The sequence below is a fragment of the Peromyscus maniculatus genome, chromosome 10 (assembly GCF_049852395.1).
Source record: "Peromyscus maniculatus bairdii isolate BWxNUB_F1_BW_parent chromosome 10, HU_Pman_BW_mat_3.1, whole genome shotgun sequence".
Classification (NCBI taxonomy): domain Eukaryota; kingdom Metazoa; phylum Chordata; class Mammalia; order Rodentia; family Cricetidae; genus Peromyscus; species Peromyscus maniculatus.
The window spans coordinates 83,013,717-83,039,700 of NC_134861.1; the positions used below are offsets into that span (position 1 = coordinate 83,013,717).

At 40.0% G+C, this 25,984-nt stretch overlaps 1 protein-coding gene across 1 annotated transcript; it reads left to right on the forward strand.

Moving 5' to 3' along the window:
• Positions 1-4,392: 4,392 nt before the first annotated feature.
• Ambn (ameloblastin) lies at positions 4,393-16,211 on the forward strand. Its single transcript, XM_006991646.2, has 10 exons — positions 4,393-4,457; positions 6,893-6,958; positions 8,313-8,360; positions 9,080-9,190; positions 10,522-10,764; positions 11,802-11,840; positions 12,094-12,153; positions 12,251-12,295; positions 12,686-12,730; positions 15,231-16,211. Exons 1-10 carry the CDS (start codon positions 4,404-4,406, stop codon positions 15,768-15,770), a joined length of 1,251 nt encoding a protein of 416 aa, XP_006991708.2. The 5' UTR covers positions 4,393-4,403; the 3' UTR covers positions 15,771-16,211.
• Positions 16,212-25,984: the final 9,773 nt, after the last annotated feature.

The window sequence follows — 25,984 nt, forward strand, 5'->3', positions numbered from 1 at the left end:
TGAGTGATGTAGCCTAGACCCAGAAGGACAAACAATCATGTTCTCTCTTATTTTTTAGATCCTAGATCCAAATCTTTAAATTTAAGTGTATGGTTTGGAATAACCATAGAAGTTGGGAAAGGAGAAAGGGACCATGGGGGAAGGCAAGGAGATGGATCTCTAGAGAAGATGAGAGCAGGACACTGGTGCTATGAAGGGAGAGAGGGTCAAAATAGAGAAGAGGGAACTAACTGGGAAGGAATGAGAGAGGATAATACAAATAGCGAGGGATGGAGAGGGGTAAATAACACTAAGTATGCTTGGAAAAAGCCACAGAGAAACCTGTTATTTTATCAACTTACAAGAGAGAGAATGAGCTAATAGAGTTAACCCATACAGTGTGATAAGGCTCCCCTCAGAAGCCAAAGACTAACAGAAACCCCAGTGCCGGGCATGGGATCCCACCCTTTGAGGTTGGCTGGGGAGAACAAGAGCCCACCAAAACAATATAGGCTATTATCACAGGTCTTGGTTGCCTTCCAGAACTTGATGGTATGACGTGATTACTGAATACCACACACTTCTGTTGATCAAAGGACTTGGAGAAATCAAGCTAGTACTGACTTGGTCTCCTCCCTGAGGCCTAACTGTCATCGTGTTGAAAGGCACCACACAAGCTGCCAAGTGAGAAGAGTTATCAATAGTCCTACCCGGTTGTAAATCCTGAGGGGGGTGGGGGAGTGGGGAGAGACAGCATGGCAGAGACAGAGACACTGAGACACAGAATATTTTGAAAAGGGGGAGACAAGGATAAAACAATAATTTTGCTGTTTACAAAATACATTGACATTATTTACATATTTGTGTCATAAGGATAATTGTTATCAATGGCAGAAGTTTTTCAAGTCCAGCTTCTTTCTCATTTACTCTCTGAAAATGTCATATATGTATATCGTGTATTATGTTTGTAACTGCCCCTCATTTCTCCCTCCAGTTCCCCCAACACACCTAACCACATCCTTCTCCCAACTCTCCTGGAACTTTTTTTTTCTTTTTGGGTTTTTTAATTTTTTTTTTAAGACAAGACCTATCTGTTATGTAGCTCTGGATGTCCTAGAACTCACAGAGATCCACCTGCTTCTGCCTCCCAAGTTCTGGGATTAAAGGTGTGCACCTCTCCCAGCTCATATATATACATATATATGAATGTGTGTGTGCCCATATGCACATGGGGATGGGGCCATCCACTGAATCATGGGCAACCTATCTGTGGCTACAACCCCAAAGAAAAATGACTATCCCTCCCCACAGCTGCCAGCACTCTCAATAGATCCTGAGATGGGGTAGCATCCTCATGAGCCGCCACTCCCCATCCGTGGGGAAAGTCTGGCCACTTGATCTTGTGAAACAAGCAAAAGCTGCTGTGAGCTCATGCGTACAGCAGTCATGTCAAGTACAGCAGTCATGTCAAGTACAGCAGTCATGTCAAGTACAACAGTCATGTCAAGTACAACAGTCATGTCAAGTATAGCAGTCATGTCAAATACAGCAGTCATGTCAAGTATAGCAGTCATGTCAAGTACAGCAGTCATGTCAAATCCAGAAAACAGCATTCCGCCACACTCCTCCACATCCTCTGGCTCTTCTATTCTTGCTACCCCTTCTTCCATGATATTCCCTTGGGCCTTGGCAGGGCGTAGAGATTGATATAAATGTCTCCTTTAGGGCTGAGCACTCACAGTTACCTATCCTTAGCACTCTCTCCAGTGTAAGACTCTGCATTAACCACTGCAGAAATAAACATCCCTGTCAACGGTTAGAATAGCCGATATCTATAGGTATATGCATAAATATTTCAAAGGCAGTTTGACAGCAGGACAATATAGGAAAATAACAATTGTAGGAGCCCTTCTAGGGCCTGTGGCCTCCAGAGCCATAGGCTTTTGACTACATTTCCAGACCTAGGCATGAAGTGCCTCCTTTAACAAGGCTTCAGATCCAGCCATAGAGCAGTTGGCTGTCCACTGGGGTCATGCCACTACTGCACCAGTGAGCACATTTTGCCTGGCAAGAAAGTTTCGTAGCATGTGGGGTCCAGTGCTGGGTAAGATCATTCGTGTCTTTTTTTTTTTCCATTTCGGGGTCTGAGTACCACTTTTTAGCACCAGGAAAACTAGACAACAGAGAGGAAAACTCCTGGTCAACTTGAAATTGACCTCTCTGTGTCCTACAACCAAAATATGCGGTGGTCTTCAGCAATGGGATCTTACTATTTATTTATGGTAGACAACTAAGAGTAATGGCAACAGCCTAGGATGTTTGCAGCTCTCCCTTACTAGTACTTCAAAGGGAGGCAGCTTATGCCAAGCACTGAAGCTTTCACTTAATAACCCACGTCTACAGGGAGCAGTATTGACTTTCTTAAGTAACATTATTTGAAGCTATTAGGTCTGTAGTTGGGTATGAAGGTGTCTTTCTCCCAAAATACCAGCTTCCTCAATGTTCCCTGTAATTGGCAGAATCTCTGCTTTCCTAAAGTGTATACTGACTCATCCCTTCTTCGGAAACTAGTCTCAGATGGTGATCCGTGTATAAAATCATACCTTTGGAAAGACTAAGAGGGCAGAAAAAGTTTTAAGCAGCTGCTGTTCTGTCTGCATCTATATCACTCTTATCTGCTCATGGAGAAAAACCTACGCATACTGATGATTCCCTTTTAAGTGACCAAAGATAACTTCCCAATCTTGTTTGGTACCGATGTATCAAGTGACCGACTGCCTAAAGAGTAGGGCAGAGTTGACTTTAGACTTGTTTGCTTCAGGCAGGACATTCTAAACATTCTTCCTCTTCCCACAGAGAATATGCACCAAAGATTTTCTGTAATTCTTGCAGAGGAGCCAACTTAAATCTCTTTTTTAGAAACCGTTATGGCTAGTCAATTAGCCTCAGATGAAAATACCTAAGAAATTCTGAGAGGAAAAAAGATTCATAAAATTTTCAGCATCTAGTTAACATTTTCATCTTCCCTTTCAAGCCCTGGGAGGCTATTTTGGTGTTTCACTCTAGGGTATATGTGTTGGTGGGGTGGGGGGTGGGAGATGACTTTTACCATAATAAACATGAGGGTCAAAATCTTGAGAATGTTGGCATTAGGGCACTAGCTTTATATACAGATAAGCACTTGCACAAAACAAATAATGGCTTGTTTTCTACCTATTTTACATATATTTCCCCAAGCTCACCGAAATGATTGTCTTCAAAGCCTGTGTCCATTATCCTCTCACTGTCTTCCCTGCAATCGCGCCTCTGAATAAATACAGGGGCTGAGTTACAATTTAAAATAATGAGACCCTGCAGGCCCAGTGTCCTCACATGCAATAAAAGGGTGTGGACTAATTGCAGGAGCACAATTTTTTTTCCTACATTTGCTTCACTTTGATTGGTGGATTGGTGCTTTAAATAAAGGTTTCTGATCTTTCCAGAATGAGAGACACAGAGAGAGCCCCAGGCACAGTGCAGGAAAAAAAAATTAATCTACTTTTCTTAGAACTATTTTGATTGGCATCATCAGGCCTGGGAGCACAGTGAATGTCAGCATCTAAGGTAAAATGTGATTTTATCATTTCCATATGTTTGCTGTAAATTCTCTTTTCCTATCTCCAGATAACCTTTAGAAAGAAAATTTATCTTTATTACAAGAAGACTATTTCAACCATTAGAATGTTCCAGAAAATACAATAATACCATTTGGCTAAGAAAACAAACTTATTTGTACAACTTTTTAAAAATGTTTGTGTCTATTAGTGATGGTGCCTAATGTATAAAAATATGGAGGGTGAGCACAAGTTCTAATCAGATGTGCATTCAGGTCAAAGTAATGGGCCTTTAGAACTTACAAAATACATTTTAAGATTATTCATTTTTAGGAAGGAAAAATCACTAATATCAAAGGGGATAAATATAGTCAACACTAACTTGAAAGCTATGTGTTGAAATGATTCTGTATTATGATCCAATTATAGATTTATTTCAAATGCACTTCAAATTTTATCTGAACTTAAACAAAGAATAAAATTCTGTGACTTGTGGTTGCTAGACCCATCTTATGAAGTGAAGCATAGCATTTAAAGAATATTCCTGGAGGTTGCTCTTAAATACTCGTTTAGATTGTAGCTTCATAACAATAAATGCTCAGATAGATATTTTAACTGTTTGTCATTTCGTCCTGGGAACCACTTGTTCAGCGACACTTGGCTTTGTTAATTTGTGGTTGTTAATGATGATTGCTTGCTTGCTTGCTTTTTACCTGATTCTCTTTGGAAGAACAGACACTCACTCTTAGAAATGTACTTTGACCATTATGAATGCAATTCTGCCTGATGTAATTTTCCAACCCAACTGTGTTTTAGATTCCACTTTTCAAAATGAAGGGCCTGATCCTGTTCCTGTCCCTAGTGAAAATGAGCCTGGCGGTGCCGGTAAGTCCATCCCAGGGGATCTGTGAGGCTCCTGAGTCTGACTAAAGCAACCCTGGAGGGTTATCTGAGGGTCCGAGCACTGACTGCCTTAACTGAATACAGTGTGTAGCTCCTGATGAATCATGAGTTGTGGTGGCCAGACATCAGCTTTATCATCTAAAAGCAATAAGGCCAATACAATCTTCCACTCCAAAAAATATTTTAGAATATTTCAAAGGCAACTTCTATATCTCACTTCACTCTTTTAAAAGTTAACAGACTAAAGTATCACGGTTCTCATTATGCTATTTTATTATCAATTTCTTGCTGTCATTATGAAATTGAAGTGAAAAGAGAAAACATCTCCAAGGGGGAAAACTATGTGTCTCTTTATATTAGCAACATTACATGGTTATAAAACTAAAGCACATAGTTCCAGTTAAAGATACTCATTAGCTGGCACATTTAGCTGTTCTACCACCCAACAGGAATTTTTAAATGAAAGAAAAATCGAGGCAGGCTACCTAACTTGCCATTGTATGATAACTGAGACTGAGGTCCATTTCAGTTGTCCATCATCGATCTAAAACATTGGCTCTCTTTGAATATATAGTGATCCACATCTGAGTACTTCAGAGTCATACTGAGGAACAGGGAAACCACTTGTCTGTCCATTGGATCAGATGTTTCTGCTTTTAATTCCCCACAGAAAATGCATCTCTGTGTATTTATATCCATGTAAATAATGTTCCTCTTTAATGTATGGCTTGGAGTAGGTATAAGCAAACTACTTAGACCCATAGTTAGAGCTCTCCAAAATTTGGAATTAGGACACTTATCAATAAGGGTGAAGGTGGCTCTGCTCTCACAATACCCCCAAATTCTGAACACCTCCTGGTGCACACATGCACACAGGCACACACAATCACTTCCCTTGTCTACACAGCTCATCTATTTCTCTGCTAAAAGTGTTTGCTACACATTTTTAGTGGCTTTCCTTCAACATAAGGCCAAAATGAATTATTTGGAAAAATTTGCATCGTAACTCAGAAAAAGGGGTCGTACTTGTATGAAAAAGTTAAGGATAAAAAAAAAAGTACAGGGTGGAATTCCTTAGCCTCTTATTCCTAAAAGATAAGGATCCCACTGTTCCATACTTGTGGGGTGGATGGATGGACAAACAAAAAGGTGCTTGTAGTATAAATGAAAGACAGAAAGAATTACAATCTCAACACTAGGTAATTGAAAATATCCATGAAATCAAAGACTCTCAAAATCCAATTTTTGGTAGGTAAGGTAAAATCATAGAATTGATCCAGCACACAGGAAGCTGAGAATATTGTGAATTAGTAGCCAGCCTTGGCTACGTAAGTTCAAGGCCAGCCTAAGCTAAATCCCAAAGGCTTGTCTAAAACATATAAGTAAATAATTTTTTAAAAAACTTTAAATTTAAAAATCCAATTTCTCTTCCAGTCTCCACCCACCCTCAGACACTGGTATTTGTGCTTATTACCATACAAAAAAATTAAAAATGACTAGAAAGAGAAGTATTTTATATTTTTAGAGAGCTACTTGTAAATATACTTAGGCTTCACAATAGCATAGTACTTAGTACTAGAATATTTTTTATTTGTGAAAAAATAATTCATTGTCTGATTGAAAAATTAAAGATATATTTTATTATTTTTATTTATGTGTGTGGGTGTGTGGGTGTGTGTGGGTGTGTGTGTGTGTGTGTGTGCACGTGTGTGCGCGCGCGCACACGCGCGCGCATATGAGTGCAGGCGCCTGAGGAGGTCAGAGGCATCAATCCTCCTGGAACTAGCATTACAGATGGTTGTGAGCCACCTGACATGGATGCTAGAAACCAAACCCAGGTCTTCTGGAAGAACAACAGGTGCTCTTAATGCTGAGCCATATGTCCAGCCCATGATCTAAAACTTTAAACATAGATCCGTGAGCTTATACCCAGAATAATCTTAAATAATGGCACAGAGGCCTTTTGAATGGGAGGCAAGATAGGTCTGCACATGACTTTTCTCAATGCTTAACCATACCATATCCCATAAGCCAAAATCACAGATGTTTATAAAAAGCATAGGAACATTTAGCTCACATGTATCTCCTTTGCTTTTATATGTGATCATAATTAAGACTATGAAGTACTCTTGTGTTTTGTTCCCTTATTTTATTTCTCATTGTAAATCAGTTTTCTTTTAAAGAAACATAGTATTAAGATGAACACAAAAAAATTATGTGGGAGCAAAATTACTAAGTATAACAATTCCTCCAAATGACTTGAATTCTTCATTCTGTCTGAAAAACAAAGTCATTTGAGTAATAAACCAATATGGTAGCCTCTTAGATATTCCATTCAGCAGGGACCTCTTACTCCAAACATACATTTACAGAAATTTCTCAACAAAGAATTCAAGATCATTCATATTTCTATTTAGGCATTTCCTCAACAACCTGGGGCTCCAAACATGGCACCTCCGGGCATGGCTAGTTTGAGTCTTGAGGTAAGTATCATCAGTCATTTATATATACATATACATATACATATACATATATATATATATATGTGCAATTTCTATACTAGCCTGTCCCTGCTTGTAGATAGATATGGTGTATTGTTTCTCACTCTTCCTAGTCCAGAAATCTTTGGCTGTCATTCTGAGCAATTCTAAAATGTTAATGGTATTCATTACAATTTTATCTTATAAATTCTACTTCAGTTTTAAACTCTGAGGTATTTTAAGTTTTAGGTCACTTATATGTGAATCAAAGGAACACTAATAATTAATACTTAATATATGTACATTAATTAATTAATTATTGTACCTGCTGAAACATTCTGTAATTGAAAACAGATTCCATTTATCTCTGATGCTTATATCTTAGATAATAAAGCTCTATGACACAAACATATTTGCACAAAGTTTAGCTGTTAAAAAAAGATCCTATCAGTAGCATTAACATTAATATATATTCTGTTTAGAAAACCACAATAAAATAGGAAGATTTTATAATGAAGAAGCTAACAGAAAGTACCATGAGGCTATAAATATACTGAAAGCAATCAGTATATATATATATGGACCAGATAGTTATTTCAGATGGAAAGCTACCTTCATTGAGTGTTTCCCCTCATCTTTCTGCTCAAATTCAATACAAGCAACATTATTCTTTTCCCATTTAAAAGGTGAATCTTGGCCAGGTATGGTAGAGCTCACCTGTAGTCTCAATATGCAGGGAGACTGAGGTGAGAAGGAGGATCATGAGTTGATCCTCCCGGGTCCCCATGGAGACCAAGCTGGGCTCTACAGGGAGACCCAGTCTCAAAAAAAAAAAAAAATAGACAGAAAGAAATTTACTTTTCACAGAAACAATGGCATTCTTGGCAATCTACCTAGATACCACTTCTTACAATATTTAGTATCTATTATATTGAAGTCCTTTTTGGCTGGGGGGGGGAGAAATGAGGGTTTATTTGTATTGTCTGAAAATTCTTTTTCAGGCTGATTTTGTAAAGTAAATAAATTAAAATAATTTAATTGAGGGAAAGAGAGTTGATAAAGCAATAGTCTCATAAATGACCTTGTATTGAATGAGCTATTTTCCTATGTCTCCATGTGACATCCAATTTACTAGTATTTTCTCATTTAATGAATGGCAAAAACAAGCTCACTGTTTTCACAGACTAATCATGTCAATATCTCTTTCCTTCAGTGATAACTTGTGTCTATTTTAGCTTTATTCAAGTTGACCTGCCCCAAGATTTGCATTGATGATGTTAAATGTCATGAGAAACCAACTATGTCCAATGGGCAGCTATCCTATGTTAGCACACTAACCCACTTTTTTTTTTAATAGACGATGAGACAGTTGGGAAGCTTGCAGGGACTCAACGCACTTTCTCAGGTAACTATTGGAGATGAATGAGATCTTCCTAAAAACTTTACTTGGAAATATTTATTATGAGCATTCATGGTTGGTGGCTATGACAGCAACAGCATGGTAACTGATGACATTTGTTTATTAATTGGCAATGCCCAAACATTAAGAGAAGAAATGAGTGATTAAGAAAGACTTAAACAAAATAGAGTGTGATAGTCAAGCATGGGCCTCACTCCTGTCACCCCAGGGGTTGGAAGACTGCGTCAGGAAGAGTGCTGTGAGTTCAGAGCCAGCCTAGGCTACATAGTCGGTCTCCAAAAACAGGTTATAGTAGTGATGATGTATGGTGGCAGAAGGAAGTAAAACAATATACCCAACACTCAGAAGACTGAAGCAGCAAGATTGCAAAGTCAAGACCAACCTAGGGACATGGTGTCGTATAACCCTGTCTCAAAAACACCAACAAAATAAACTGTCAAAACACATGCACTGAATTTCCTTAAGTAAGTAAGACAATACCCTTTCTTACACTGATAATTTTGTTAAATGGCCCCAAACACAAATTCCCAATCCATAAGTCTCAACCAAGATTATGGGACATTGTGACTTGGCCCAGAACATAATTTAATTTTGTTGGAAAGAAAAAAATGACTTATCCATTTTTTCTATCAAGCGGTAAATTTTTTTTTTTGTTCCTCTCTCCTAATACTGAAATATATGTATGTTTTCTTCCTCCCCATCAGTACTCTAGACTCGGCTTCGGGAAAGCACTTAATACTTTGTGGCTGCATGGTCTCCTCCCACCGCATAACGCTTTCCCATGGATAAGACCGAGGGAACATGAAACCCAACAGGTAAGCTAATTACATCCATGTATTCAAACTCCAAGCTTTAAGCTCTTTTCCTACTTTTCTTCTTGAAACTGACACCTACTAGCAGCAAATACAAATTAGCAATTAACAAAAAAATTTCCCTAGTACCAAATAAATCAACTCCTATAACTGCTGTTACTTGGGAATTTTTCAAAAAATGGGAGTTTGTTTCAATTAAAACAAATTTGCATTTTTATTTCAAACAGCTTCTGAAATAAGATATCTACAGTAAAGATATCAGTAATAACAACAAACAACCTCAGAAATGAAAACAGGCTATATACTGGATAATTTTCATTTTAATGAAAATTTCCTAGATAATTACCTAAAGACTAATTTCAAATGACAATGAGCATCCTGACCAACAACACTATGAGAGAAACTAATAAATCTATCAATTTGTCAAGTGTTATTTATTAGGTTCCTAATGAGCATATTGTCTAAACTGTGGTTTGGGGGTGAAAATAGGGTTATTTTAGAATGGCACAAAGGCTCATGAGACTTCAAATCTGATGGGACATATTCCAAGATGTTAGTTGAGAGGTAGAAGTAATGAATGCTATAGGAGCTGACACATGGGCGATGGTTGAAGACAAAAAGCCGTGCCAAGTTAGCATGACTTCCAGACCAGATCTAGGAGTGTACAGTTAACCTACAAGTAACCTGTACTCAATCACAAGCAGTTTCTACATACAAAAAATCACATGGTAGTTCCACAGTTACTTTTAATTTTACATGGACTTCCATAACAGCATATCTACAAGGCCACACTGACCATACAAATTACGTTATTAGTGGCCGTTTCTTCACTTGTTTCCAAAGTAGATTTATGATGAAAATATTTAAGTATTTTAATTACCCTTTTATTAGATCACAAAATATATTAATACCCGTTACACACTGAGCACTTATTAGTAGCAATATTAATACATTAAATATGGGGGTTGGATAAAGGTCAATAAGATATTGTTCTCTGTCAGTTGACTTAGGGAGAAGTTTGTGACAAATTCTTGTAATCTAGTAAGAAAATGGTGAAATAAAGATATACAGGTAGTGGTGGTTACCCAGAGGAGAGGAGACATTCTACCACAAAATTCAGACACATAGATTTCCACGCCCCAAGAAACAATGGTCCCAACAAAAGTAGAGGGGTAAGTACATTTAAAACTTTCCCAAGTACACTGCCTCTGCCTCCTGCTTCAAGACTCCTCCCTTCCAAACAGCAAGCATCCACGCACTTGGCTGTAGAGATTCTAGGCACCGTGGTTCGATGAACCATCTCTTCCTGACACTCTTTTCAAATTTCTCTACAGTATGAATATTCTTTGCCTGTGCATCCCCCACCTCTCCCATCACAGCCATCCCTGCAGCCTCACCAACCAGGACTGAAACCCTTCCTCCAGCCCACTGCAGCGACTGGTGTCCAGGTCACACCCCAGAAGCCAGGGCCTCAGCCTGCAATGCACCCTGGACAGCTACCCTTGCAGGAAGGAGAACTGACAGCAGCGGATGATCAGCCTCAGGTGGTGCCCTCAGAGATCACACCAACAGCCGAGGTAACTCTCCGATATCAGAGCGGGACTACCCACTAACACAATGAAAGAAAAACTAAGTGGAGGGACATACTTAAATAATCATGTCTCTCATGACTAATATACTAAAAAACGAATACTTTATTAATATTCTTTCATGAGACATAAATATCCGTTTCTATTTTGCCATCAGAGATGGCACAGATTCCAAAAGATCTGCATCTCTAAACTTGTCTTGATGGACCCTTCCCTTGGGAATAAGACTATTCAAAGAAGGTCAGGCATACTACCTTGGGTTTTCCAGTGTTGATAATACTTAGCACAGTGATTGCTTCCTCTGCATAACAAGTCAAATATTGGATTATTATCCCTCTGCAGATAAAATACAACTATGCAAAATTACCTTGTAATGATATAAAGAAAAAGAACAATGGACAGAAAAAGAAAGGTGCCGTGCAACTACCAATTCTACGTAGCAGACATTAACATTCACTCCTATCATTCTGACTACAATCCTATAAAAATAAACATCATGAACCTTTTTAAACCTAAGAAGATGCCAGGCTTGGAGTATGCCTTTAATCCCATTACTCTAGAGGCAGAGGCAAGAGGATCTCTGAGTTCAAGACTAACCTGATCTACAGAGTAAGTTCCAGGATAGCCAGGGCTACACAGAGAAATCCTGCTTCAAAAATAAATAAATAAACAAACAAACAAACCTAAGAAAACAAGCTTTGAGAGGCTATAAAATTCTCCAAGGATTACACTCAAACTAAGTGGCAATGCCTGAATTCAAACCACTCAAGCATGTGCCAATTCCAAAACTCATTGCCACTTACTCTGTAACGTACAGCAACTCCGTGATAGACACGTCTCATCTCCCTATGGGTTCACTTGAGCCACATCAGTAAAAGAAATTGTAAAGGCATAGGTTATCCCAAGACTTAAAGAGGGTAAAACAGAGAAACATTTAAACTGCTTTACCGTAATTATAGACAAGATAAGTGAGTACTCTGTTTGCCTGTTTTGAATGACAGTTTCAATATTTCTTTATGATATAGGTCCCACTAATGGATTTTGCTGATCCACAGTTTCCAGCAGTAAGTACAGATCCCAATGAGATTCTTTCTTGGAGGAAAAAGAATCTCTATACTTTAAAAAGTTTGAATGAATTTTTTTTATTTTCTTATTTAACCTATGGGTATGGAGTGTTTCTGAGTTTCTTTTTCTTAACCATTGAGTACTAACTTTTCATACTAATCAATCGAAAAATATGTTCCTGGAGCTCTTCAAAGTTGCTGCAGTGGCTATTTGCCTGTGCTGATTGACTCCTCTGCTTTCTATCTGCTAAAGGTGTTCCAGATAGCCCGTTCCATATCTCGGGGTCCAATGGCACACAATAAAGCACCAGCTGTAAGTCACTGTTTTCTACTTCCACTTCTGTGTTTGAAACTTACTTAAATTTATCTTGGGAAGAGTCACGTTTTTATAACTATTTTGTTCTGCTTAGTTTTACCCAGGAATGTTTTACATGTCTTATGGAGCAAACCAATTGGTAAGTCCATATTCTGTAAAAAGCACCAATTAGATAATATCTTCAGAGCTAAAAGTCATAGAATCTGTACCTAATATAAGATATTCCAAATAAATATTCCCTAAATACCTACAATTGAGATTGCAATAGCAAGATGGCAAACTTCTCTATTTGCATAACTCTAGGCAGACACACACAATTGCATTAAAGAAGTTTTTTTAAATCCGTCAAATTGGCTCTATGTACTCAATAATGGCTCAGCTCTCTACTCAGCCTCTGGACACAGCACTACTAAGTCTTAAGGGAGTACTGAGTGGTTTTGTTTTTTTTTTTTTTACTTTGTCTTGAGTAAATAAGGAAGTCACAGAGGCAGCCAGTTCATAAAGCGATGCACTGTTTCTCTTTTAACAGAATGCTCCTGCCCGAGTTGGCTTCATGAGTTCAGAAGAAATGCCCGTGAGTACTGTCTGCTAACTCTTCTTAGAACAGTGGTCAGGGAGAACTGCTACAGACTTCTGCCTCCAAGAGGCAATGACACTAAAGTGCCTGTAGGATCGTTAGACCTGATTGTACTGCTCCAAAACTGAAAGCTTGACTCTGAACAGTATCAAAAGATTTAAAACATTTCAGAGTTGAGCATGGTGATAGAATCCCAACATTTGGGACATGGAGGTAGGAGGATCAAGAGTTCAAAACCAGCCTTGACTACATGAGACCCTGTCTCAAAAACAGTTGATTTTCACCACATTTTCTAATCATTTGTTCCTGGGTGGCTGCCATTCTTGAGCCTAGGGTTTTGTCCCACTCCTTGAATGTGAGCAGAAGAGTCACTGCTCCTCAAAGAGAGGTCATCGCAATGAGCTGCAAATACTCCAAAGTAAAAGAGATGTGCAGTTTACACAGACATCCCATGCCTTTTAGGACTGTTTAGTTTCCCCAAAAGATAAGTTCAAAAGTAACCCAAAGTAAATCTGCCCTTAAAAGTTAAAGAACAAAAAAGGAAAACTGAGTTTAAGTTTTGGTTATTATAAAGCATATTAAGCCAATGAGAATGTATTATTTTAAGTCAGTGAGACACGACTGTTTTATTATTGTTAGTACATGTTAAAATTTTCAGATTTAAAATCAATAAGCTCACATAATTTTAACTTTTCTCTCTGCAATGTCTACTAGTTACATCTGTTAGGGTGCAAAATGAAACTAAAACTCTATCAAGTTAACGAGTCCTTGCCAATGGCACAGCCTACCAAATTAATAAAGGTACATGCATGTTACCACTAAAAGAAGACTGTCATCGCACCATCTGTTAATGCCTTCTGTGTGCCAGATACACAGAACATGCTAGGGAGCTTAATGATTTAATGAGTTGGAAGATAGGCACCATGCTAATAATGTTACATTCATGGGATAAGAGTAATGAACATGTTATTAGAAAGAAAGTAAGACAGCCCAGCTCAGGCGTTCACAGAGCCAGCTCTAGATGAGATGAGAAGAAAGCCAAGAAAAGTGGAAGGAGAGAATATTTTATTTATACACTACCAACACAATTGGCTGAAATTAAATATCCAAGACAAATGCTAATTATCATCTTATTAGTGATCTAATTATATTCTGTCTCATTCTCAAAAGATTTTGTGATTGTTTATGAAAAACACGATAAGTATAATGAAAAAATTTAAAAGTGAGATTTAAAATGAGTCGAAACAGTGGAGAAATCACTCAGTTCTGCTCAAATATAAATAGTCCTAGATTTTGGTTCCCACAGTCATGGCAGCAAAAGGAACATGTCAAGTTTTAGAATTCTATATGTCCACAGAGGAAATGTTTCCTCCAGAGAAATCAATCCTTTTCTGATACTTCGTTTTTTAAAAAATCGAAGGAAAAGAAAAGGAACAAAACAGAACAGAAGGAAGGGGAGGGAGAGAGTGGGGAGGGGAGAGAAAGAAGACAGAGGGAGGGGGAGAGGTGAGGAGGAGGGAAGTCGAGGGTAAGGAAAGGAAAGGGTCTGAGAGAGAGAAGAGAAGGGGAGGGAGGGGCAAAGGAGGAAGAGGAGGGACGGAAGGGAAGGTGAAGTGGAAGGAGAGTTAAACTCACATAGAACCCTGCTCCTCATGCTGGCCATCTCGCCAGCCTTAACACATGGAGAGGTGCTTAGTCTTACTCAACTTGATACGCCACGTTTTGTTGATATTCATGGGAGAACTGCCCTTTCCTAAACAGAAACCGAGGAGGAGTGGATTATTGGAAGGGGGTGGCGCTGGGAGGAGAGGAGGGAGGAGAAACTGTGGCCAGGATGTAAAAATACATAAATAAATAGAATTATTTAAAAAAAAAAAAAACCTAACACATAGAGCTGTATTTGAGAGATATTGAAAAATGCCATGGCAAGGTCCTCCAGAACTTTCCTCCACAACCAAGGCAGTTATGGACCTCCCGTTTTGGTTTATGATGGTAGAGTCCTTTTCAACTGCTTATTGTTTTCCTTTTACTATTCTTACTATTCTCTCATACATTACATCCCACCCACAGTTTCCCCTCCTTACATTCCTCCCACCTGCCCTCTCCCCCAATCCACTGCTCCTTCATTTCCCTTAAAAAAAAAAAAAAAGCCTGGTATCAGTGCAACAGTCGTAACAAGTTGCAGGAAAACTAGGCACAAACCCTCCCAGCAAAGGCTGCAGACGAAGGAAAAGGCAGACTGTTGCTTACTGTTTTCTTAACATTAAGATGGCAGAGCCTCTACCTTCCTGAAAGCGGCTTTCCCCGACCCAGAGAAGTTCAGAATCCTCTCCGCTGTATTTCATAGCTAGTTCTGTGTGAAGTGTGCTTTCACAAAGCAGTCAGCCAACTCTCTGTTCTGTTAGTGTTTGTAGCTTCTCAGGGAACATACCAGGTGTAAATGCATGGGATTAGTAACACACAGTAATTATGTCATCGATGGATATTTATTTTCCAGGGAGGAAGAGGAAGTCCCATGGGCTATGGAACTCTGTTCCCAGGATTTGGGGGCTTCAGGCAAACCCTTAGAGGACTGAACCCCAATTCACCCAAAGGCGGAGACTTCACTGTGGAAGTAGATCCGGTATCTGTAACCAAAGGCCCCGAGAAGGGAGAGGGTCCAGAAGGCTCTCCACTGCAAGAGGCCAACCCAGCCAAGCGGGAAAACCCAGCTCTCCTTTCGCAAATGGCACCTGGTGCCCATGCAGGACTTCTTGCTTTCCCCAATGACCACATTCCCAGCATGGCAAGGGGTCCTGCAGGGCAAAGGCAGGGACTCCTCGAGGTCACCCCAACAGCTGCCGACCCACTGATGTCCCCGGAATTAGCAGAAGTTTATGATACCTATGGTGCTGATGTTACCACACCCCTGAGTGATGGAGAAGCTACCGTGTCCCCTGATATCACCATGTCCCCTGACACTCAGCAACCACTGATGCCTGGAAACAAAATGCACCAGTCCCAGGTGCACAACGCATGGCGTTTCCAAGAGCCCTGATGACCTTGAGATAGCCGCTACTTTGTGTATGCACAAGCTTTCCAGCTTCGTCCCCATAGCGTACCTTGTTGCTAAAACACTTACTACCCTTCCGCAGTGAAGGTATTAAGAGCACTAAGCATGTATTAATAAATACAAGTGGCTAGAAATAGTGTAGGTCCCTTCTTGCTTCCATTCTTATTGAAATAAAATGTATCAACTGTCTCTGTGATTTAGAAATACTATTAATGATATCAGAGCAAGTCTGAGTCTCAGCACTTGGGGGTCTAGCACTTAGCTGTCTTAGGCATTACAGAATTTCTCTTACTAGCAAGACATCATTATACCCAGGAAATGTGACACTGCTTCTTTCTCTAAGCAAATGCACTTAGTTTCAGAATTCTAAAGTATTTCATTTAACCCTTATTAAATGGTGATTGGTGGGGAACCCTGACTGATATTACTGGGTTTCATATATTGGGTTTAAAATTCTTATTTGTAGACTATTTTATTTAATCTAGGAAAAGAAAAGGCAATTGGCCTGTTTTAAATAAAGGATTTTTCTCACTGAAAATGTCAGGAATTGTATGCTTATTATTTATATGTACTTAAATAGTTAAGAAAAGCATACTCATCCCATGTTTGCTACTCATTAACTTATTTTATTTAATTTATTTTATCCAAAGTTCTCTGAAGATCTACATAAGCCCTAGGCACTGTGCAAGGCATCAGGTTTATGGTCCCATCCTTCAAAAATTAGAATGGACACAATTGACAGATAATCACAGTAATAACAAAACAGCCAGTCTAAGGCAAGCTCAATTACTATACATACATTATCTCACCATGCTACAAAAAAAATAAAAATACGCTGAGGCCTATTATATATTGGTAAAGTTCCCTGAAAAGACCAAGCCCTGGTAGCATGGAGAAGATGCTTCTGAGGGCCCACCAGCTGTCTTAGCAGGTAAAGACACTTAGCACCAGGCTGAGAACCTGAGTTTGGTACCCAGGGACTCACATAGTGGAAGAAGAAAAGCGACTCCCAAAAGTTGTCTTCTGACTTCCACAAGTATACCTTAGCACATGTGAGGACATGTGCACCCACACACAAATCCATGTTATTTTTTTAAATTAGAAAGCACGAGGCTTCTAGTCCAACCTAAGTGGCATTAGAGAAGCAAAGAAGAACCAAACATGTCTCCTTAATAACATAAAGGTTTGCAAAATGAGGCCTCTAAGAGGAAGAAACAGAGTCATGTAGAAAAAAGCTGACATGGGAAAGTAAGATATAGAAAACAACCCATGCCTACTACCAAGGCTGGGTGTGTATTCATCAGAGGATTCTGGCCAAGTTAAGAAATTGTGAACCCAGTTTTGACCATCACTGAAAATGAGCCTCCTGCTCCTCTCCTCCTACTTCTAAGTTTCCCAGCCCAGGTTTTAGACTCCCATCCCCTGATGAATGGCTCAGAATATGATCAAAGAAGAAAGAGCCTGAGATGTTCCCAGACCTACACCACTTTGGGAATGTTAAGAAGCACGTTGCAAAGTGCTAGAGAGGCCCACAGAAATCCACAAAGATACCCCCACAATAGACTGCTGGCAATGGTCGAGAGACAGCTGGAACTGACCTACTCTGGTGATGGGATGACCAAACACCCTAATAGTCATGCTAGAAACCCCATCCAAAGACTGAGGGATCTGGATGCAGAGATCCACAGCTAGGCCCCGGGTGGAGCTCTGGGAGTCCAATTATCAAGAAAGAGGAGGGTTTATATGAGTGAGAATTGTTGAAACCAAGGTTGGATAAAGCACAGGGACAAATAGCCAAACGAATGGAAACACATGAACTATGAACCAATGGCTGAGGGGCCCCCAACTGGATCAGGCCCTCTGAATAGGTGAGACAGTCGATTGGCTTGATTTGTTTGGGGGGCATCTAGGCAGTGGTACCAGGTCCTGTGCTCATTGCATGAGTTGGCTGTTTGAAACCTGGGGCTTATGCAGGGACGCTTGGCTCTGTCTGGGAGGAGGGGACTGGATCTGCCTGGACTGAGTCTACCAGGTTGATCCCAGTCCTCGGGGGAGGCTTTGCCCTGTAGGAGATGGGAATGGGGGGTAGGCTGGGGGGAAGGGGGCAGGAGGGGGGAGAACAAGGAAATCCGTGGCTGATATGTAGAACTGAATAGTATTGTAAAATAAAATAAAAGGAAAAAAATAAAAATAAAAAATTAAAATAAAGAAGCATGTTGCAACAACTTACTGCCACCCCCTCTCCAGGCAGGGCCCTGCTCTCAAGCTTCGTAGACTAGGGGTGGGAAAGAGGCATAAAACAAAATTAAGTTTGCCTTTTCATCGACTGGTAAAGGTACAAGGGATGGAGAGAGACTTCCATGGTGGCTGGCAGCTACTCACTGAGACACAGCTTACCACTGCAGACACTGGCTCCCAAAGCAGCCTGAACAGACGTGTGGTGCATCTGCATTCTATCCCTGACATCACCCCTGAAAATCTGTGAAACATTGGGTGTGAAACGTAGTCTCCATGTCTGTGCTTGCTTCCTGTAATGGTGCTCCTACCTGTACCACAGGGTGAAGGGCGGAAATGAGCTAAACACTCGAGTGGACTGCTGAGTCACATCCTTTTCCTCTCTTCCAACTGGCCCATTTGGTAGACAGAACTCAGCACAGCGGCAGCAGTAACAGCGAAGGATGCAACTGTCCCCACTATCTGATGGATTTGTGCTCTTCCTTCCACGCGGGACACACAGCCCTTCTGCTCCTTCTTTGTCATTCATAGCACTTGGGAGACCATATATACTGTGAACATCAGGCCCTGGGTTCAAAGTTGGCCTCTGTTGGGTGCTTAGTAGTGGTAATATCTAAATCAACTTTGGTGAGAAATAAATGCGTGTTTGAGACCTGGAATGTGCTTTATCCCTTCCACCACACAGTCATTTCAAACACTGGTGTGGTACAAACAACGAAATATCCATGGGAAGAGGCTAAATGTCACCTGAAGAACAGCCCTCTTAACTATTGAGTTTCCTCATTGTGTTTTCTCTCAACGAGGCATTTATAAGAGAAACAAATGTCTTCAAACTATATCCCATCCTGACAGGTCTACCCAAAGACCTTTCTTCTACACCCACCTCACCTCTAATCTTTCAATTTTATTCTTTCCAAACTCCTGACCAGGAGACAAATCTAGAATTTCCTGCATCAGTACAATACTGAATCTCAGATCATCTCTCCTTACACACAAAACAGACAACCAGACACATCATTTAGACGAATACAGTTCCCTGTCTGCCAACTTCCAGCTGGCACCAAAACACCGTACAGAAATCCACAAATACACTCTCCTCTCCATAAACTGCTCACAGGCAGAGTGGGCGCATAATTGGTTCCTCTGAACGGGGATACATTTCACAGTGAAAAGGGGTGTCGTTGATGATTACACTAGACAGCAAGTGTAAACAAGAACTGCCTAAAGCAAACTTGAACATCTGGCTCCTCTGACATGGAACTCCTTGTGACATCAGACCTGTGAATGGAGGGAAAGTTCTCAAAGTTTAAAAAAAAAACAAGAATGTGGAAACCCAAGCTGGTTGATTCTGTAATGTACCTGTGTCCTCCAGACCTGCTATCATAGTTCTCACTTTCACGGTTACTGTGCCCTGCTTTATAATTCAATGAACACATATACCACATAGCCCAGATGGGGACTAATGACTCTAATCACTTACAGAAAAACAGCTTGTCTCTGTCAGTACGCAGCAGCAAGGTAGGAATTACTTTTCACAAAGAAACACCTAAGGTTATATGCTGTTATTTTTCTACTAGGACTAGCCGCGGATCCCATATTGCTCTAGATACTTCTAATATATTGAGGCCTTCTGCATCCCAATATCCATGTGATAAGAGAACTTCCATTATAGAGACCCTTTTGTTCTCTATATGCTACCCCAAATGTTTAGCCTTTTGAGATACATAATATGTGGCTAGGCTGTCTTCAAGACAGGGGCCAGGGCCCATTGGGCTTCTTTCTTCTTGTAGGTAGCATAAGAAACAACAGCTTGCTGACACCCTCAGCTACCCCAACATGCCTTAGAGCACTAGATCCTTGCAGCAATTATCCTAGGAACTTCTGCACGGTTATGTTCTACCAGAAGTTCACTAATTCATGTTAACTGGACCCTGAAGCACTGGCCTCAATGTCCTGGGCTGTCACAGTGTCTTATAAGACATAAATAACCAAGAACTTTGAGGACTGTATTATAACAGATTGCAGGGCAGTTTATCTAGTTAGTCCTAGGGTAAATCACAAGCTAATATTGCTCTTGCTTTTTAAAAGCAAATTGAGTCTAACTTTTTAACTGAACAAAATAGAAAGAAAGTGTTGGCCATATCAATAACAACATATCAAGTTCCACACTGGAAAGTTATATGAAACTATAAACACTACTTGAATGAGTTCACAATAACCCACTTTAACACCCAATGACACATTGTGCTCTTGCACAACCCAAGCAGGCAAATTCAGTGTAGAGATGATACAACACCCTATCTGTCAGTACCTCTTTAGTATCCTCTGCAAGACATCACAGTTTTGTTGGAAATGATGGAGTGTGGTCCCAGAAGCTTCCTTCCAGCGATAGTTCATTCCATCAGATTTCACAGGGCTGATGTAGGAAGTGCAAAAGAATCCTGCTCCCGAGTAAGTACAACTATTAATACTATATACTCTGAAGCTGAAGATATCATCATATGATAGATCCATTGCACCTGTTGTTATATAGCTGTGGAACAAGATCCCACCCCACTCATCTGACTTCTATAAGCATTGATTAGTAAACTACAAGTGATTTTCAGATGCTAAACCACAATATCCATCCCCCAGAAGTCTGAAGTCTAGATAGCTCTCATCATTCATGACACGCAACATGGTCTCCCTAGTAGAATACCTCAAGTCCTTTCATTGAAAGTTAAAAAAATTTAATGACATACACATGTGAACACATTGCAAGACCATGCCCCACAGCGTTCTGATATCACCCTAATGGGCAGCTCCAGTTTTAGAAGCTAAAGGAGAAATGAGAAACCATGAATCCCACTATGATAACTTGAGTTAGGCTCAAGGATTCTAGAATTATTTAATAATTTTTGATTTTTGAGATCATAATTTAATTACATCAGTTCCTCTATCCCTTTTCTTTCTCTAACCCCTCCTATGTCCCCATGTACTACCCCCTTGCTCTCTTTCAAATCACGGCCTCTTTTTTTTTAATTGTTGTTAGATGTGTGTGTGTGTGTGTGTGTGTGTGTGTGTGTGTGTGTGTGTGTTCTTAAATTCATAAATACAACCTGTTCCATCCACATAATGTTACTTGTATGTATAAGTTTTCAGGCTGACCATTGGTATTGAATAACCAGTTGATGTGCTCTTCAATGGGGAAGATTATTTCTCCCCCTCTCGGCATTCCTTAGCTGCCTGCAGTTCTTTGTCTAAGGTTGAAGCCTCATGAGCATTTCCTCCAACCACTTTAGCTCGTCTATTGATGCCATCATTCCTCAGATCACGTTTAGGCAGCCATCCTGGTAAGACTTCATGGATGTAGCTTCTGACTTTTCTAGCAGACACAATCTCACAGCAAACGCCCTGTTACCCTGGATCTTACAATTTGCCCCTCTTCTTCACTAATCCCTGAGCCTTAGGTGCAGAGGTTGTATTGTGGATATATCAGTTGGGACTCCAACAGCTCTGCATTTTGATCAGGTGTGAGTTTCTGTAATAGTCCGTCTGTTGCAAAGACAAGTTTCCTTGATGAGAGGTGAAAACCATGCTAGCTGGACCTTGGAAAGGGAAGTTGATCCTAGAATTTTCATGTGGAGCAACAACTTAATTAAAATGTCCATCTACTTTTTCCCTGGAGCCCTGTGATCATCTAGTATCATCACAAAACATTATTGGTCAAAACATCCTGATCTGCATTACAGCCTATAGTTTATTGTGGTCAGAGCATCTTCCATGTCTCTATGAGACAAACTCTGCTGCCTATCTGCTGTTCCTAATGCTTATTTTTCCCATTGAGTGTTCAAAGCAACAGCTTTTGTTACATTTGCTCTACCAAGAATAGAACCACAGAGCTCATTTCTAACACCTTCAAGAAAGAGTGTTTTCTGGGATTTTCTGGGCAAGGAGAGAAAGGTAAATCCAGACTAATAAATACAGTATCTCATTATACCAGTGCCTGGTGTTTGCACACCACTGGCATAAAGACATTTTTATGTAACATATAAATAGCATTGTTTAACTTATATCAGGTAGTATGGCTTTTCCATTCACAGATGTAAAGGAGAGGTATCTGTTACGTTTGTTTTTAAGTGTTTAGACAAAAGAAAATATAGCAAGAAAGTAAGACTGGTTATCTCAAACATGAATAATCTTGGATTTAATTCCACCTTACCTTTCATGGGTGAGAATATTAATGCTTGGAAGATGTCTTTTTTTTTTTAAGTTCTTTTTGGGGGTTGGTTTCGGAGGCAGAATTTTAGCCAATGCTAACCCACACAGGTTCCATACAGCACTGAAGCATCTATTTTCTTGAGATGCTAATGGAAGTTGTGAATGACCTTTCTCAAAAACTAAATGGAAAGAAGACAAGATTCTGTCTACAGTTTCACTGTTTGCTCTGATGACTCAAAACACTTCCTTGGATCTAAGGTTAAAAAAATTTAATACAATTGTTTAAACATCCACCAGTGTATGATATAGATGAGATGAAACACTCAAATTGACCCAGATTAAGTGCTTAAATTTTATTAGAAGTTGGAATATTCTCCCCACAAAATCAAGTCTGACAAACACAAGAACTATAAACCTCAAATACGCTCCTCTTTGGGTCAAAACTGCTCAGCACTAAGCCCACACGGTGGCTGACACCTGTAATCCTGCGACTCAGAAGGCTGAGGAGAGAGGACTGCTCTGTACTCTGTCCTCCAGATAGTGTGGCAGCCAGTCAAATGACATCAACCGACAGACGGAGCTCCATTTGGTAACGAGGGAAACCAAACCGGAGTCTAGATGGTTGCTTTCTTCCATAAACATCAGAGACTGGGAAGACAGCAGAAGCAGCAGCAGCCACAGTCCACAGAAGCCAGACATTAGAAACAAAAATTTCTAGTCTGAGAAATGATCATTATAAAGCTGTTTGCTGTGATGCCTTTGCTGATGTCTTCATCTCGCTCTAACTCTCAACTTTCATCTTTTCCCCAGGCTCAGCAGCTTTCTACCCAGAGACTCGTCTAACAACCAGTTTGATAATGACATAAAGATACACTGTAGTGAGCACAGTCAAGGAGATAACTGTGGGCTTTCCATGGTGGATGGACATTTGCATTCTAATTTATTCACAAGCCAGAAATGTATGGTTGTTAAAGATACGTTTTGGAAAAACTAACATTAAAAAGTCAACCCTGGAGTTACATGTCTAGCATATTTTGAACATCATTTCTCATGGCTTTCTCCAGACATGTAACCTCCATGAAACAAGGATAGAGTCCCAAAGACAGAAACAGGAGAATGTCTATGGATGATGAGGTACAGTTACTGCTTCTCACACAGGGAAAACGGAAGACAAAGGGGTAGGGGGAGAAGAAAAAGAGGTGGAGGAGAGAGGAAAAGAAGAGGAGAAGGAGAGAAGAGGAAAAGAGGGGAGGGGAAAGGAGGGAAGGGGAGGGCAGAGGAGGGGAAGGGAGGAGAGGGGACCTAGAATGACTATCTTGGCTTCTCTAAGACTTGCCTACTTACTGCCTAAAAAAATGCCATTAATTACTTTCAAGCCAAGTTAATGAAATATAGTTCTCCCTTTAAAAGCATATTTGGAAAGTTTTGTTCTCCTTTTCTTCTGCTTTGTATTGTCCGTGTCAAGCATGGTTTTTGTGGAGATGCCATGCTGTTCTAAGGGTTGTTGCCTGTCTTGCTGTTCTGGGAAATGTGTTTGTTCAATAAAGATTCGAGTGACCACCATGTACCATGTACCACATACCATTAATCTAGGCACTAGGACACAGTGATAAACAGAATACCACATCAGTAACACAATATCAGGTCATGAGAAGCTTTATGGAAAAACTAGAGTAGAATGAAAGGAGAAGGGATGTTAGGATGATTGGAGAGAACCCTCTGAGGAAACGACATTTGAACTTAATGATGTCAAAACAGAAATTCCTGAGATCACCAGCAAACATGCTGAACATACTCATTGTTAAAGAATGCTAAATAAGCTAAATAAAAACTTCCCCACAATTATAGTCAGAAGAACAATTAAATGCCAGAGCGGTATCTCTCCAACCTAAACATCTCCAATCTGGCGTCTGTCCCTAATTCCTATCACATCCTGAAGCACCTTCTTGGTCATGGTGTGGTACCAGTGGGAGAAAAAAAACAGGCAACTTAACCTTGACTCCAATCTGATTTCATTATAACTTGAAAATATTCCTTTAATGCAAACGCTAAGCATGAATATATGAGAGTAGTCTAAACCCCAATTCTGCCCTTCTTGGCTGGTGCCAAACCTTCTGTGCCGCAGTTTCCATATCTAAAATCAAAATAATACCACAACCCAGTCAGGATTCAGCTCAGTGGTGGAGTACTTGCCAAGCACACATAAGGCTCTACGTGGAAAAAAAAACTTTAAACTAAATTGTCTATTTAATATTATCCTGGTATGGTAGCTCGTGCCTCTAAATCCCAGAATTGAGGCACTGGAGGAAGGATCATGAAGAATTCAAGGTCAGTCTTAGATATATGCCAATATGAGTCCAGCTACATAGGACTTCGTCTCAAAAAACAATAGTAATAGTAATAATAGAATCCAGCATCCAGAACTGAATAATAAAAGTCAATATTGAAAGGGCTTTCAACAGTGACTTATATATACGACAAACTCATCAAATAACAGCTATGACAATGGGTGTTTGTTGGTTTGAGACAGAGCCTCATTCTGTAGTTCTGGCTGTCCTGGAACTTGCTATGTAGACCAGACCAGCCTTGAACTCATGGAGATCCACCTGCCGCTACCTCCTAAGTGCTGGGATTAAAGATATGCACCACCACACCTGGATATGACTGTGCTTTTTGAATCTACTTATACATACAATATCTTGTTATACTTATGAAAATAATAATTCTTTAAGCAACACCTGAGTTTAAAATTCATTCTCATAGGCACACACTCTTTGAAAGCAAAATTAGCATTTTTCATATTCATTTCATTCTCCCCAGCCCTAGAACAGCTCAACAAAATAACTAATTAAACACACATTTCCCAAAGTCATTGAAAAAAAGGCTAATAAAACCTGCCAATGGACACTGACTTAAGTAAGACTGTAATGTAGAACTCACAATCTGTTCTCAGAGAGATTGTATCACCACTAGCCGAATTATGTTTTGTAGGACCACCTAAGTGAATATAACCCCTTACTTCATGCTGCCATAATCACCTACCATAGGAAGAAAATTCAGTTATGCAGATTCAGTTAGCTTTGTTCAGCTAAGACATCTTTGGCACCTACCACGCTAGGCTCTCTGCAGCCACTAGAGAAAATGGACGACTATGGTCAATGTTACCACCAAGATTAGGACATAATGGCTGTGAACACTCAGAGGACAGAAAGGCTGGCTCTGCCAGGAAAGAAGAGGAAAGTTTCCCAGTGAAGAGAATTTGTAAACTGACCCTCAAAAGATGGGAAGAAATTTTCCAAGTAGAAGAATGAAGAGGGAAGTTATAAGTCCATAAGCCACACACACAGACAGACTGATATATAGAAAGATCTGGAGAACCCTGAAGGGGGTTCCAACATACATGTCAGGATATCAGGAGAAACTGCATGGTGGTGTGTTGATAAACAAGGAGGTGATAGAAAACCTGTATTGCTACCTTAGATGTGTGCATTGTGCTCTATAGCTCTCAGAGGAACACCAGAGAGATTATAGGATCATACCTGGACTGGAAGAAAGTAATCAGGCACATGGAACATAGGACAGGAATAGTGGAAACATGAATCCAATTAGGACCATCTCCCATGTCTGTGTCTTTTTTTTTTCTTGTCTTTTTTAGAAATATTTTTATGAATTTCACATGAGTACTGTATTTACATGATTTTCACCCTTTCTTTCCCTCTCTAACTCCTCCCATATCCCCACTCTGCTCCCTCTAAAATTTATGA

Excerpts from the sequence above, each read along its gene's own strand:
- Ambn (XM_006991646.2), top strand. The coding sequence starts at position 4,404 with ATGAAGGGCCTGATCCTGTTCCTGTCCCTAGTGAAAATGAGCCTGGCG. Across the intron at positions 4,458-6,892 it reads AAATGAGCCTGGCGGTGCCG|GCATTTCCTCAACAACCTGG; the intron begins GTAAGTCCATCC and ends ATTTCTATTTAG. Across the intron at positions 9,191-10,521 it reads GGGAACATGAAACCCAACAG|TATGAATATTCTTTGCCTGT; the intron begins GTAAGCTAATTA and ends ATTTCTCTACAG.